This window comes from Anabrus simplex, chromosome 1, assembly GCF_040414725.1.
Source record: "Anabrus simplex isolate iqAnaSimp1 chromosome 1, ASM4041472v1, whole genome shotgun sequence".
Taxonomy (NCBI): domain Eukaryota; kingdom Metazoa; phylum Arthropoda; class Insecta; order Orthoptera; family Tettigoniidae; genus Anabrus; species Anabrus simplex.
Window position 1 is genome coordinate 54615733 of NC_090265.1, and position 12611 is coordinate 54628343.

The window sequence follows — 12611 nt, forward strand, 5'->3', positions numbered from 1 at the left end:
CCACTCGGAGGAAAACTTGCTGTAAGTCCAAAGGAATTCCAATGGACAGATGGGAGACACACTTCAAAAGGTATTGAATCAGGAGAACAAAACATGTGCATTCAAAATGGACGAAAGGCCCTCAATACAACAATCGGTACAAATAATGCAAATAACACCCACATAATTCTCAGAGACGATAAGCAAGTCAAAAAGCAAAAAGGCTTCAGTTCCAGACCTTGCTAAACGAATGCCTCCGATCTGGGAACAATAGCAGAGTGCTGGAGAAAATCGTCCATCAGGATAATATACAAACGGAAAGGGAATACAGACGATCCAAACTCATACAGGGGAGTCGCAATGGAAAATAATATCTTCAAGATATACTCAAAAATAGTGGCGTCAAAACTGGAGACTTTAGCTAATATTCCTGAGTGCCAGTTTGGTTTTGCACGTGGTAGAAACACAATACAAGCCGCCAAACACTTAATGGAGGAAATAAAAGAAGCTCTGGGGCACCCAAACGGAAAATACTTTGTTGTCTTGATTGATTACACGAAGACGTTCTATTCACTAAACAGGGAAATATTGATTACAAAGATAAAGGACATGACTGGATCAACACATCCACTTGTTAGAGTAATAGAAAACATTTTATCAGTTAATTTTGTGCAGATTAAGGACACAGTCGGCGTATCTGAGTCTTTCGAACATACAAACGGTGTCCCGCAGGGTGATCCAACGAGGCCTCTATTGTTTAACATTACTACAGCCGATATTACAGACATCCTTCAGAGCACAGCGGATACAAATATTATCCGCAGATGACGTGCTGCTGGGCTCAGCCGATAGAAAAGTCCTATGAAGTACTTTAATAGAGGTGGAGAAGTGGGTAGTTATTTAATCAGTGGCTATTTCACGAATTTTCTACTTTTAATCTTGAAGTGCACCGTTAAGTTTCGCCGTTAAGTAATATAAATACCAATGTGGGTAGTGTTCTATAATGTATTAGCATACAATAAATTTGGAGGAGACAGTCCAAATGACATTTCGAAAGGGAGGAAAAATCTCGGGTTGAGTCTCCTTTAACATCAATGGAGAACCGCTGAAAATAGTCAACCTCTTTAGGTATCTTGGAATTACCCTGCATACTACTACAATGTAATTTAGATACCATGTCCAAGAAAGAACCGCAGCAGCTACAAGAGCAATTTCAGCCATAAAAAACCTCCCAGCTCTGTCCTTAGCTACAACTATGAGACATTTTAACACCACCATATCCCCTATAGTATCTTATGGATTAGAACACATTTATGAACGTCTTAAACTTAAGACGTTTGCAAAAATAGAAGGTGTAAAAGCACGCTTCCTTACAGAATGCACTGAGACCTTCTATGCTGAGGACCTGAGGAAGCAAACTACTGAACAATATGCAAAACACCTGGAGAGAAGTGTGGATAAAAGTAAAGAGATAGGCATAGACTTTTACGCTACAAGCGCCATGTTAGAGAGAAACTGGATGAAGGATAAGTGTTATGTAGATGTTATTGTCTTTCTTTGGCCTTTCGGCTGCAATACATTCTTATATAAGTCGGTAACTACGAAGTACCGGTACGCTCCGTTGTCATAGTTACCTACATCTGCAGCATATCACCTTTTCATACAGGCTGAATATTTAATCATATATATATAGACCTAATGCAATTCAGTACAGTTTGACTTGCTCCTAAGCTCGTGCTGATAAATCTAGCATTAAAACAGAACATATTGCCGATAAATATGGGATTTCATAATCATTAACCTGACAATAATCTTAACAAAGGTACATGTTGAATAGAGAATAGAAATGTACAACTAGCCACTGATTAACTTAGAAAAAACTGTTAACGAAAGTAGTATTTAGGAAACAAACACGTAAATAGTTACATAAAACAACAACTAACACAGCAAACACAGTACCACTCCGTATAACATCACAAAAGCGTCTGAAAACAAGCCAACCCACATGGCGATATCTTCCTTAAATGTGGCATCTCTGTTATCCTTGCCATAGCAACAGACCATTTTCGATCATCGTTAGTCACTTTTTCTCGCCGGCGGCGTTAAACGTCAGACTCCAACTCTCGTGGGCCCAACTGTAGCGCTAAACATCTGACACAGAATATGTTCGTGTGGTAGAAAGTCGCCGAGATAGGTCGCTCTGGCATGAAGCTTTGTACCTTGTGTCCTTGTGTTACTCCTATGTGTTGTATATTAGTAGTTGAATTCATAACTTCCCTTTTAACTTTATCCCTTGAGTTTTATCAAATACAGTAGAAACAATACGCGACACTCATCGAGATATCGAGGGACATCTATTAGAGCTCTCTCTAGCGGATTGACTTGAGAACTACTGATTCTGTCATAAGAGCACGTGTATTTGTGTATGAAGTTTTTGGTGTTATTTGTGCGTTTTCAGTGAGTTGACATAATTAAATAGTAGCGTGTGTCATTCCTTGAAATCTCCTCTCAACATGAGGGGAAAGGTATGTGCTGTGTTGGGCTCCAGTAACTATGAAGTAGAGAAGAATGCGCGGTCTTTCTTTCGGTTCTCTCATGACAAGAAATTGTAAGTAATATTGTGTTTGCATATATATTCTTCCAGTGACAAAGAGGTTTTTATAGTATTTCATAATCTTCTGACCTGCTCGACCCATATATTAACTGGCTTAAAATATAATACGCATATTTTATTGTATAGTGCAGCAGTTAACCTTCAATGCCGATGTGTTGTTGTAGGTGTGATCTGTGTGTTTTGAAATGTCACAGAAGTGATTTGGATAAGGTGTACAAGAAATAAGGGACGTTACGCTTATATAAGAATTATAAGATCTGTTCAGATCATTTCCAGGCCAGCGACTTTAGAAATCCTCGACTATACAGCCAAGGCTGTTTTATATTTTTACTCTAATTGTACGTAAATATTCCTCAAAGCATCACTATCGACAACATTTTCATACTTTTCTTTCTTTTATCCCTCTTCTTAGATTAAAGCCGGGATTTTATAGATTTTTTCTTTCTGTAAGTAGGCTTCATGTTAAGAGGAAAATTGTCCAGCTTATAAATGTTAATTCATTGCATCATGTGTGTAAGGAATGTGCCGATATTTTTATTGTCAAGTGTCTTAATGTGATGATACAATGTTTTTAAATGAGAAAAAGTCCAATTTATCCGTAAAAATTCAGGCAGGAATGCTAAACAAAAAAGTAATGCATAAATGAAAGCTCAAGCCATTTCACAGCAGTCCATTTAACATGTTGTTTATATGCCTAACTAGCAAATGTACCCGTGCTTCGCTACTATACTCTACATTGTATACGGATATCGAAGACTGGCAACACCAACACCGAGTTGGTGAGTTTCCATTATAATAGCAGGCCACTATCCCTAAAGTCAGTCCCATTTTAAATGGGTGCATTTGTTTATAATGGGAGGCACACTTGCCTACCGACAAACAGAATCCGGCAAAAGAGTTTTGAAAAAAAATTGCACGCCCCCTTGTCTCCTACTAGTCGAATCGAGAAGGGAATTAATCATGACAATGGTGCACAGGAGTTGGAGGACGACCCGATTCTTACTGCCAGTCAAAGTGGATGTGGAGAGGACTGATTAAAATAGCAGAGGCACTCCTTCGCATAGTCACTATCGATTTGCTAAGTATTTAATAACGATGGCAGACAAACCCTTTCTAGATCGCTACAAATCGACTTCAGTGAATATAGATATGGAAGTATATGGATGTTTACCTTCATTTACAGAATAACAGCTGCTAATCATTATATCATCGAAAAACGGATTGTACGATAAGAAGCCTCTGGCCACATTTAACGATCTAAATGGCTGGTCCTGTGACATGTCCCAGTACTTAATCTATTTAAAGGTAAGAGGTTTTTAGAAAAGTTGAATATGTTGAAAATGGTGTAAGCGTTTCACACATTGAATTACATTTCAAATACGTATGTAACAGCTCAAAACATAGAATTAGACACAAATAAGGCTATTGGGTTGGCCAATAATCGTGTACGATTTGACGATCCTATCTTTTCTATAAGTGATCCAAACTATCAATTACACGTGTACAAGGTGCAAAATTTAGGTACAATCCAGAAATATGGCCAAATGTAACGTATAAGGGAGAGAGATACGAAAAAATTCATAGGACTAAAGTTGTAGATCACTCCAAATTAAACTGAGAATGTGCCATCCGTTTTATGATACGACTTACCGTTTAGCCAACCAATACCTTAAAAAGAATGTCTGCGCAGTCATTAAAATTGCCTCCATATTTCGATATTTTGGGGAGTAAAAAGTGAAAAATTTGGACATGTTGGAATTTTTCGGTCGGTTACAGGCTAAAAGCTATAATTTCGCCAAATTTCAATTTTCTACCTCGTCTGGCAGATTGTGCCGCCATTTTCATTTGGGGGGGGGGAGCGGGGGAAAAAATTAGAAAATATCTGAACATGTGTTAAGCTCACGATACCTATAGGTTGTCGCTGTGGATAAATTATACGACTGTGTTCTTATGCTGAGCCCAAAATTTGAGGCCCAAGCTTGCCCCCTTCAGGGAAATTTGAGAATTTTCGATTTTTCCAGGGATCCTGAAGTCATCAGCTTCTCCCGTACCAAGTTTCAAATTTCTGAGATTTCTGCAAGTGCCCCATTAATTCACGTCTATTTTCATTTTTAAATATTTGTATATACCTCGCTCCAGACCGACTTGCTTTTATATATATAGATGACGGATAAGCATGAGCACGTTTAAAAGTGCAGTCCTCCACTTCGAGATTCACTACTCCTAAACGGTAAAAGATATTAACAAACGGTTTGCGCTTTCTGGCGCCTCATTTATCGCTCTATATGTCTGTTTCTAAAGAATTCCCCCTACCTACCATATTTAGGGAGTAAATTGAGTTCGAATATTTGAATAGGGTGAAATTTGGGTACATTTTTAACGCTTCACATCATTTTTTTATTCTTATGGATAAGTTAGAATCATGAAATTTGGTCCACATATGGCCTTTGACCGTACCAATGTGCGCACGAAAATTTTATGATCATATATTTCCTATAAATGTGTCAAGGAATGAAATATACTTGTAAACATAACCTAATTTACGAACAATCCAGAAATACGGCCAAATCTAACGTATAAGGGAGAGAGATACGAAAAAATGTCAGAGGACCAAAGTTGTAGATCATTCAAAATTGAACTGAGAATGAATGTGCCATCCATTTTGTGATACGGCATACCGTTTAGCCAACAAATACCTTAAAAAGAATGTCTGCGCAGTCATTAAAATTGCCTCCATATTTCGATATTTTGGGGAGTGAAACGTGAAAAATTTGGCCATCTTGGAATTTTTCCGTCGGTTACAGGCTAAAAGCTATAATTTCGCCAAATTTCAATTTTCTACCTCGTCTGGCATGTTGTGCCGCCATTTTCATTTGGGGGGGGATAAAAATTAGGAAATACCTGAAAATGTGTTAAGCTCACGATACCTATAGGTTGTCGCAATGGATAAATTATACTACTGTGTTCTTATGCTGAGTCCAAAATTTGAGGCCCCCAGCTTGCCCCCTTCAGGGAAATTTAGAATTTTCGATTTTTGTAGGGATCCTGAAGTCATCAGCTTCTCCAGTGCCAAGTTTCACATTTCTGAGATTTCTGCAATTGCCTCATTAATTCACGTCTATTTTAATTTTTAAATATTTGTATATACATCGCTCCAGACCGACTTGCTTTTATAATATATAGATGACGGATAAGCATGAGCACGTTTAAAAGTGCAGACCTGCACTTCCTGATTCACTACTCCTAAACGGTAAAAGATATTAACAAATGGTTTGCGCTATCTGACGCCTCTTTTATTGCTCTATGTGTCTGTTTGTAAAGAATTTCCTACCATATTTAGGGAGTAAATGCAGTTCGAATATTTGAATAGGGTGATACTTGGGTACATTTTTAACACATCACATAATTTTTTCATACTTATGGATAAGCTAGGTTTTATAGATTATAAAAAAGCTTTTGATTGTGTCAGGCACAATAAGCTGATAGAGATTCTGAGATCAACAGGTATTGACTCCGGTGACTTACGTATAATCAGTAACCTGTACTGGAATCAGTTTGCAAATGTCAAAACTGATCAAGGAACTTCAGAAACTGCTTCGATCAGGAAGGGCGACAGCCAGGGTTGTGTACTGTCACCTCTGTTGTTTAACATTTACTCAGAGGCAATCTTTAAATAAACATTGGAAGACTATGGTGGGATCAAAATTAACGGAAAAATCATCAACAACATCAGATATGCAGATGATACTGTTGTCATAGCTGATGACATGCCTGCCCTTCAGTGCATGATAAGCTCCTTAATTCAGCACAGTGAAGAGTTTGGATTATATGTTAACCCCTCAAAGACGAAACTGATGGTGTTCTCTAAGAAGACAATTCGGACAAATCTCACAATAAAAGATAAAGTAATTGAGCAAGTGTCTTCTCTCAAATATCTGGGTACCATCTTGGATGACCAATGTAACTCCAGAGGGGAGATAATATCTAGAATTGAGCAGACCAGGAAACAATTCATTACCATGAAGAAATTCTTTGTGAGGTCAGATCTCAGTCTCCAACTACGAATTCGTATGATCAGCTGCTATATATTTTCTGTTCTCCTAAATGGATGTGAAAGCTGGACTCTGGATCCAGTCATAGAAAAACGTATTGATGCCTTCGAAATGTTCCTGTATCGCCGTCCCTTGCGGATATCCTGGGTAATGAAAATCTCAAATGCCGAGGTCCTTCGTCGGATGAAAAAGCAGAAAGAATGACTGCTCACCATAAAACAGAGGAAAACGCAATATCTAGGACATATCATGAGAGGTGAGAGGTATCAGTTGTTACAGCTTATTATCGAAGGGAAGTCCGACTCGTTGGCTGAACGGTCAGCGTACTGGCCTTCGGTTCAGAGGGTCCCGGGTTCGATTCCCGGCCGGATCGGGGATTTTGAACTTAATTGGTTAATTCCAATAGCACGGGGGCTGGGTGTATGTGTGGTCTTCATCATCAATTCATCCTCATCAAGACGCGCAGGTCGCCTACGGGTGTCAATTAGAAAGACCTGCACCTGGGGAGCCGAACCCGTCCTGGGATATCCCGGCACTAAAAGCCATACGACATTTCATTTCATTTCATTTTCATTGAGGGGAAGATACAGGGGAAGAGATCTGTTGTGAGAAGAAGAAATTCATGGCTGAAAGACCTTCGAAGATGGCATCGCCAACCTCCGCTCGGAGAAGGCGTCTTAAGAAGAAGAAGAAGAAGAAGAAGAAGAAGAAGAAGAAGAATCATGAAATTTGGTCCACATGTGGCCTTTGATCGTGCCAATGTGCGCACGAATACTTTATGATCCTGTCTTACCTAAGCGTGTCAAAGAATTAAATATACTTGTAAATATCACCAAATTTACGAACAATCCAGAAATACGGCCAAATCTAACGTATAATGGAGAGAGACGAGGAAATGTCATAGGACCAAAGTTATAGATCACTCCAAATTGAACTGAGAATGTGCCATACGTTTTGTGGTACGACTTACCGTTTAGCCAACAAATACCTTAAAAAGAATGTCTGCTCAGTCATTAAAATTGCCTCCATATTTCGATATTTTGGGGGATGAAAAGTGAAAAATTTCCGTCAGTTACAGGCTAAAAGCCACAATTTCGCCAAATTTCAATTTTCTACCTCGTCTAGCAGGTTGTGCCGCCATCTTGAGTTGGGAACGGGGGATAGAAATTTAAAAATCCCTGAAACCTTTTTAAGCTCACGATACCTATAGTTTGCCGCTTTGGATAAATTATACGACTGTGTTCTTATGCTGAGCCTAAAATTTGAGGCTCCCAGCGTGCCCCCTTCAGGGAAATTTGAAATGTTCGATTTTTCTAGGGATCCTGAAGTCATCAACTTCTCCCGTACTAAGTTTCAAATTTCTGAGATATCTGCAAGTGCCCCATTAATTCACGTCTATTTTCATTTTTAAATATTTATATATACATCGCTCCAGACGGACTTGCTTTTATATATAGAGATGAAGGATAAGCATGAGCACGTTTAAAAGTGCAGACCTCCACTTCGAGATTCACTACTCCTAAACGGTAAAAGATATTAACAAACGGTTTGCGCTATCTGACGCCTCTTTTATCGCTATATATATCTGTTTCTAAAGAATTTCCCCTACCTACCATATTTAGGGAGTAAATTGAGTTCGAGTATTTGAATAGGGTGAAATTTGGATACATTTTTAACGCTTCACTTTATTTTTTTCATACTTATGGATAAGCTAGATTTCTGTAAGGGCCTCATTCATTCATGTCTATTTTCATTTTTAAATATTTATATATACATTGCTCCAGACCGACTTGCTTATATATATAGATTTCAGTCTTTAAATAATAACAATTTAAATAATTCTTCATTCATTTATCCAGAATTGTTTTAGCGAATTCGAAGTTAATATCTTAATAATACTTTCTTTCTAGACGTAATTTATTTATCCATTTTCGTATATGCATTTCCATTGATATTTGAATTTAGCGCGACTTTTCAGGTCAAGTCACTAGGAGCGCCACCGTCGAATTGTCTCCCGTTGTAACAAGGCTAAATCCGTAAGTGTCGTGTATTGTCTACTGTATTTGGTTTTAGCCTCCTTCATACTTTGAGGTTTCTTATAGTGTCTGTGACTGGATACACAGCTATCACGCGAAGCCCATCAAATTATCAAGACAAGACAAGACAAGACAAGACAAGACAAGACAAGACAAGACAAGACAAGACATTAGAATCATTCCGTATTGACGGTTTTCACTTTACAAAGGTGAAAAATGAGAGTATCCTCCTAATTCAATACAACAAATATTCTGTCATTAGACGGAGTAAACAAATTCAATTTTATATCGTGGCCCTTCCGACCCTTTACAATAAGGCAAGACACCAGCCAACATTATAAAACAATAATCAAGAAAGGGACCGTTAGATTGAGAAGATATTGAGAATGCTGCTGTTTCTAAAGCTTTAAATTTCATTGGTGTTTTTTCCTTGTCACAGGCTTTTCGCCTGCACGTTATATCAGGCTTGGTTTCTCAAAAATGTTTGCTCCCGCTCCCCTCCTGGCCAATTTAATGTGATGGGTTTCTACAAGGATGATTTTCGACAGTGATTTCAACCTGTTTTGTTATTGTTACTAAACAATATTTTGTAAACTATGAGGTCCACAACTTCACCATGTGCTACTATTGTTCATTTTCATCTGCATCATTTGTTTTTTCATTTCTTTGTTTTCCTAGGTTAACACAGTTTTTAGTTTCAATTATTATTTTAAATTAACACCTTTTCACTGAATTTTGTCGCAGTGAGTTTTTTTTGCTCCGCATATTGATGTAAATATTGTATATTTGTGCTAATTTTGTTTCCGTCTAGGCTCTCTTTTATTTGTTTTTTCATTTGCTCCTTCATTATGTTTTTTAGCATTTTTTCAACTTATATTATGTAAATGATTTCAAACTCCCCTCATTTTTCACTGAAGATGGCTCAAACGAGCCGAAACATGTTTGAATTTGTTTACTCCGTCTAATGACGGAATATTTGTTGTATTGAATTAGGAGGATACTCTCATTTTTCACCTTTGTAAAGACAAGACAAGACAAGACAAGACAAGACAAGACAAGATTTGACACAGAATGTCTTACTCCGACTCTCGTGGGATCTGGTATAGATATTCATTGTACAATTGTATATACTCTTTGAATTGAAAGATTTACTTTTATGCTTTGGTATGCGATTTACGCCTGAGTGATCGTTGTTTCACCTTTGCCGCATTGGGGTGACATCACCGTCGGGTTTAGCGCTGTGGCTGAACGTGACCAGCTGTGACCAACTTTCACAACACCTCGTGCTGCGTACAGTACACCCACCGTCGGCGGAAATGGGTGTGGTGTGAATATCCGAGCAGTGAAATTTTGTTTTCATTCAAATTCTGAATGTGTCAATTGAATATATTTCAATATGGTTTTCGAGTCAATTGTCGCGGATTTGTTGAACAGATTTCTAGGTGATTATGTTGAAAACTTAGATCGATCGCAGCTCAAGATTGGAATATGGGGCGGTAAGTAAACCAGCAATGCGGCAAATCATAATTGGGGATCAATGTTTATTATCTGGCGTGGAGACAGGAAGTTTTTGGTCTCAACCTGACACTTGTAATATGAAAAGCTTGTGTTTTCAAGTGTGTGTTTTTCTCTGCAGGCGATGTCGTTCTTCAAAACCTGATTTTGAAACAGAGTGCCCTGGATGAACTTGATTTGCCTGTCAAAACAGTGTACGGACATTTAGGTGAGTGTACAGTAGAATGTCTTAAGAATTATCAGTTGCTTCTGTCATCCAAATTACGCGGTTTATCTTTTGATTCGTACTAATTTGGGGGGCGTGGTATGTTCTCAGTAGATACCATGCCTGTTTTTCACTGATTGGTAATAGATCTTTGCGCGGATAGGCTACAGTTAAATGTTATTTCTGTCAGGTGTCACTTAAGAAATCATGACGTAATGTTTCAACTGACATGAAATTATATTGTCGTGGATTTGAACCTGTCCGATAGTTATGGGTCATTTGTAATCTCCATTAAACCATAGAAATTGGCAGAAGGCTACTTGTGACAACTTGACACTAGTGATTGGGGGGAATGGGCACTGTTTTGTGTTTTCGTATAGAGCAGTATGGTCGGACATAAGAGTAATATAATTCATTATACAGTTGAACATATTCGGCTCTGGAAGACAGCTGGAAATATAATAGAAGTTATATCATGTAACCATATCAATGAGTTGTTCCTGTTGATAGGGAGGAACTTCGAATTTTTTGATGCGTAGGCCTATATAAAGATCTACATATTTACTTGCACCACTAACACAAACATTTCAACCTAATAATGTAGGCTTCCTTTTTTTCATATTTTGACTCCGTTATGTAAGAGAGTGTTAATAATCGCAATTTGAAATAATTATCGTGTTTCAGACAAACTTTCTTCATTTCCCTAAGCCGAGCTGAGCGAGTAGGAAAACTTATAATTTATACAAGGGGAATGTTGCATGAAATTCCAAACTCTTTTGAAATAATTTTAGAAAATATTAGGTAACCAATTGCTAGGCAATCTGCCCCCCGGGGTGGCAGCCCTAAATACAGATCATTGATGATTGATCAAGCTCAGTCGGTTAGTCGTCTGCCTGTTGCCAAGATACCAGGTTCGATCCCGGTTGAGGTCGGTGGCCTTTGAGAGTATACAAATTTCAACAACTCCGTGTCGTCGGGAGTTTCCGGCACGTTAAGGAACTCCCGAGGAACTGAAGTACGACACTCCGGTGACTTACAATCTGCAGCAATTCAAGGAACATTTATTCATTTCCCTGAAATGTAAGTTAGGCTGCTTCCTTAATTTTCTGAAAATGAAAATCCACAGCTTGTTTTCAGTCATTTGACTGGGTCAGGAATGGAATGAAGCCCCATCTAGCGGCGAGGATACGAACTGTGCCGGCTGCCGAAGTCTGTCGCACTCCTGTGGGACAGTGATTAATGAATGGCAGATGAAATATTGATGAGTGTTGCTGGAATGAAAGATGACAGGTAAAACTGGAGTACCCAGAGAAAAACCTCTCCCACCTCTGCTTTGTCCAGTACAAAACTCACATGGAGTAACTGGGATTTGAACCACGGAACCCAGCACTGAGAGGCCAGCACGCTGCCGCCTGAGCCACAGAGGCTCTGTTAGTTTTCTGATGGTGGATACATTTTTTATTCATGTGATAGGCTACCCAGGAGAATAATTGATACTGCCTTAGAGGGTAGGAGATGCAGAGGGAGACAAAGGCAATGATAATTAGACTCAGGTTTTTAGGTAACTTATGTAAAAGTAAGAAGTGTGCTTCTAATCAAGACTACAGAGCTAGTTGCAAAAGTTTCAGAATTAAGACTGGAATCCAGCTTAGCAGTCTTTACCTGAAACAGGCTATAATTCTTCTTGACAGGCCTCACTTTACAAAAAAATAAGAATCATTTCATGGTCTGTATTGATTGTATTACACAGTTAAGAAGCAGGTTTTATTCCACCTAGTTCAATACACTACCATTCAGTCTTTAGGACTGATATAAAATATTATCTAACAGTATACATGTTTCGACCCTTTTTGGTCTTCATCAGTACTTAACTAATAGGGCAACAGAATTAAAAAAAAAAAAATAAAAAAAATAAAAAAAAACTAAGAAAAATCTCCTTAGAGAAGTCTAGTTTATCCAGTATCCAGTAATCGGGAGATAGTGGGTTCGAGCCCCACTGTTGGCAACCCTGAAGATGGTTTTCCGCGGTTTCCCATTTTTACACCAGGCAAATGCCAGGGTTGTACCTTAATTAAGGTCACGGCCGCTTCCTTAAACTTCCTAGGCTTTTCCTATCCCATCGCCGCCATAAGACCTATCTGTGCCGGTGTGACGTGAAGCAAAATAGAAAAAAAATTCTAGTTTATCACTTTACTCTTATGTTGAAAAAG

At 38.4% G+C, this 12611-nt stretch overlaps 1 protein-coding gene across 1 annotated transcript in view; it reads left to right on the plus strand.

Moving 5' to 3' along the window:
* The first annotated feature begins 9930 nt into the window (after window positions 1–9930).
* The window catches only part of LOC136884060 (intermembrane lipid transfer protein Vps13), an 816621-nt gene continuing 813940 nt past the window's right edge, over window positions 9931–12611 (plus strand). Inside the window, exons 1-2 of the mRNA XM_067156088.2 lie at window positions 9931–10177; window positions 10318–10404. Of these exons, the coding sequence (XP_067012189.2) occupies window positions 10078–10177; window positions 10318–10404 (187 nt within the window). The 5' untranslated portion in view covers window positions 9931–10077. The remainder of the gene's footprint in view (window positions 10178–10317; window positions 10405–12611) is intronic.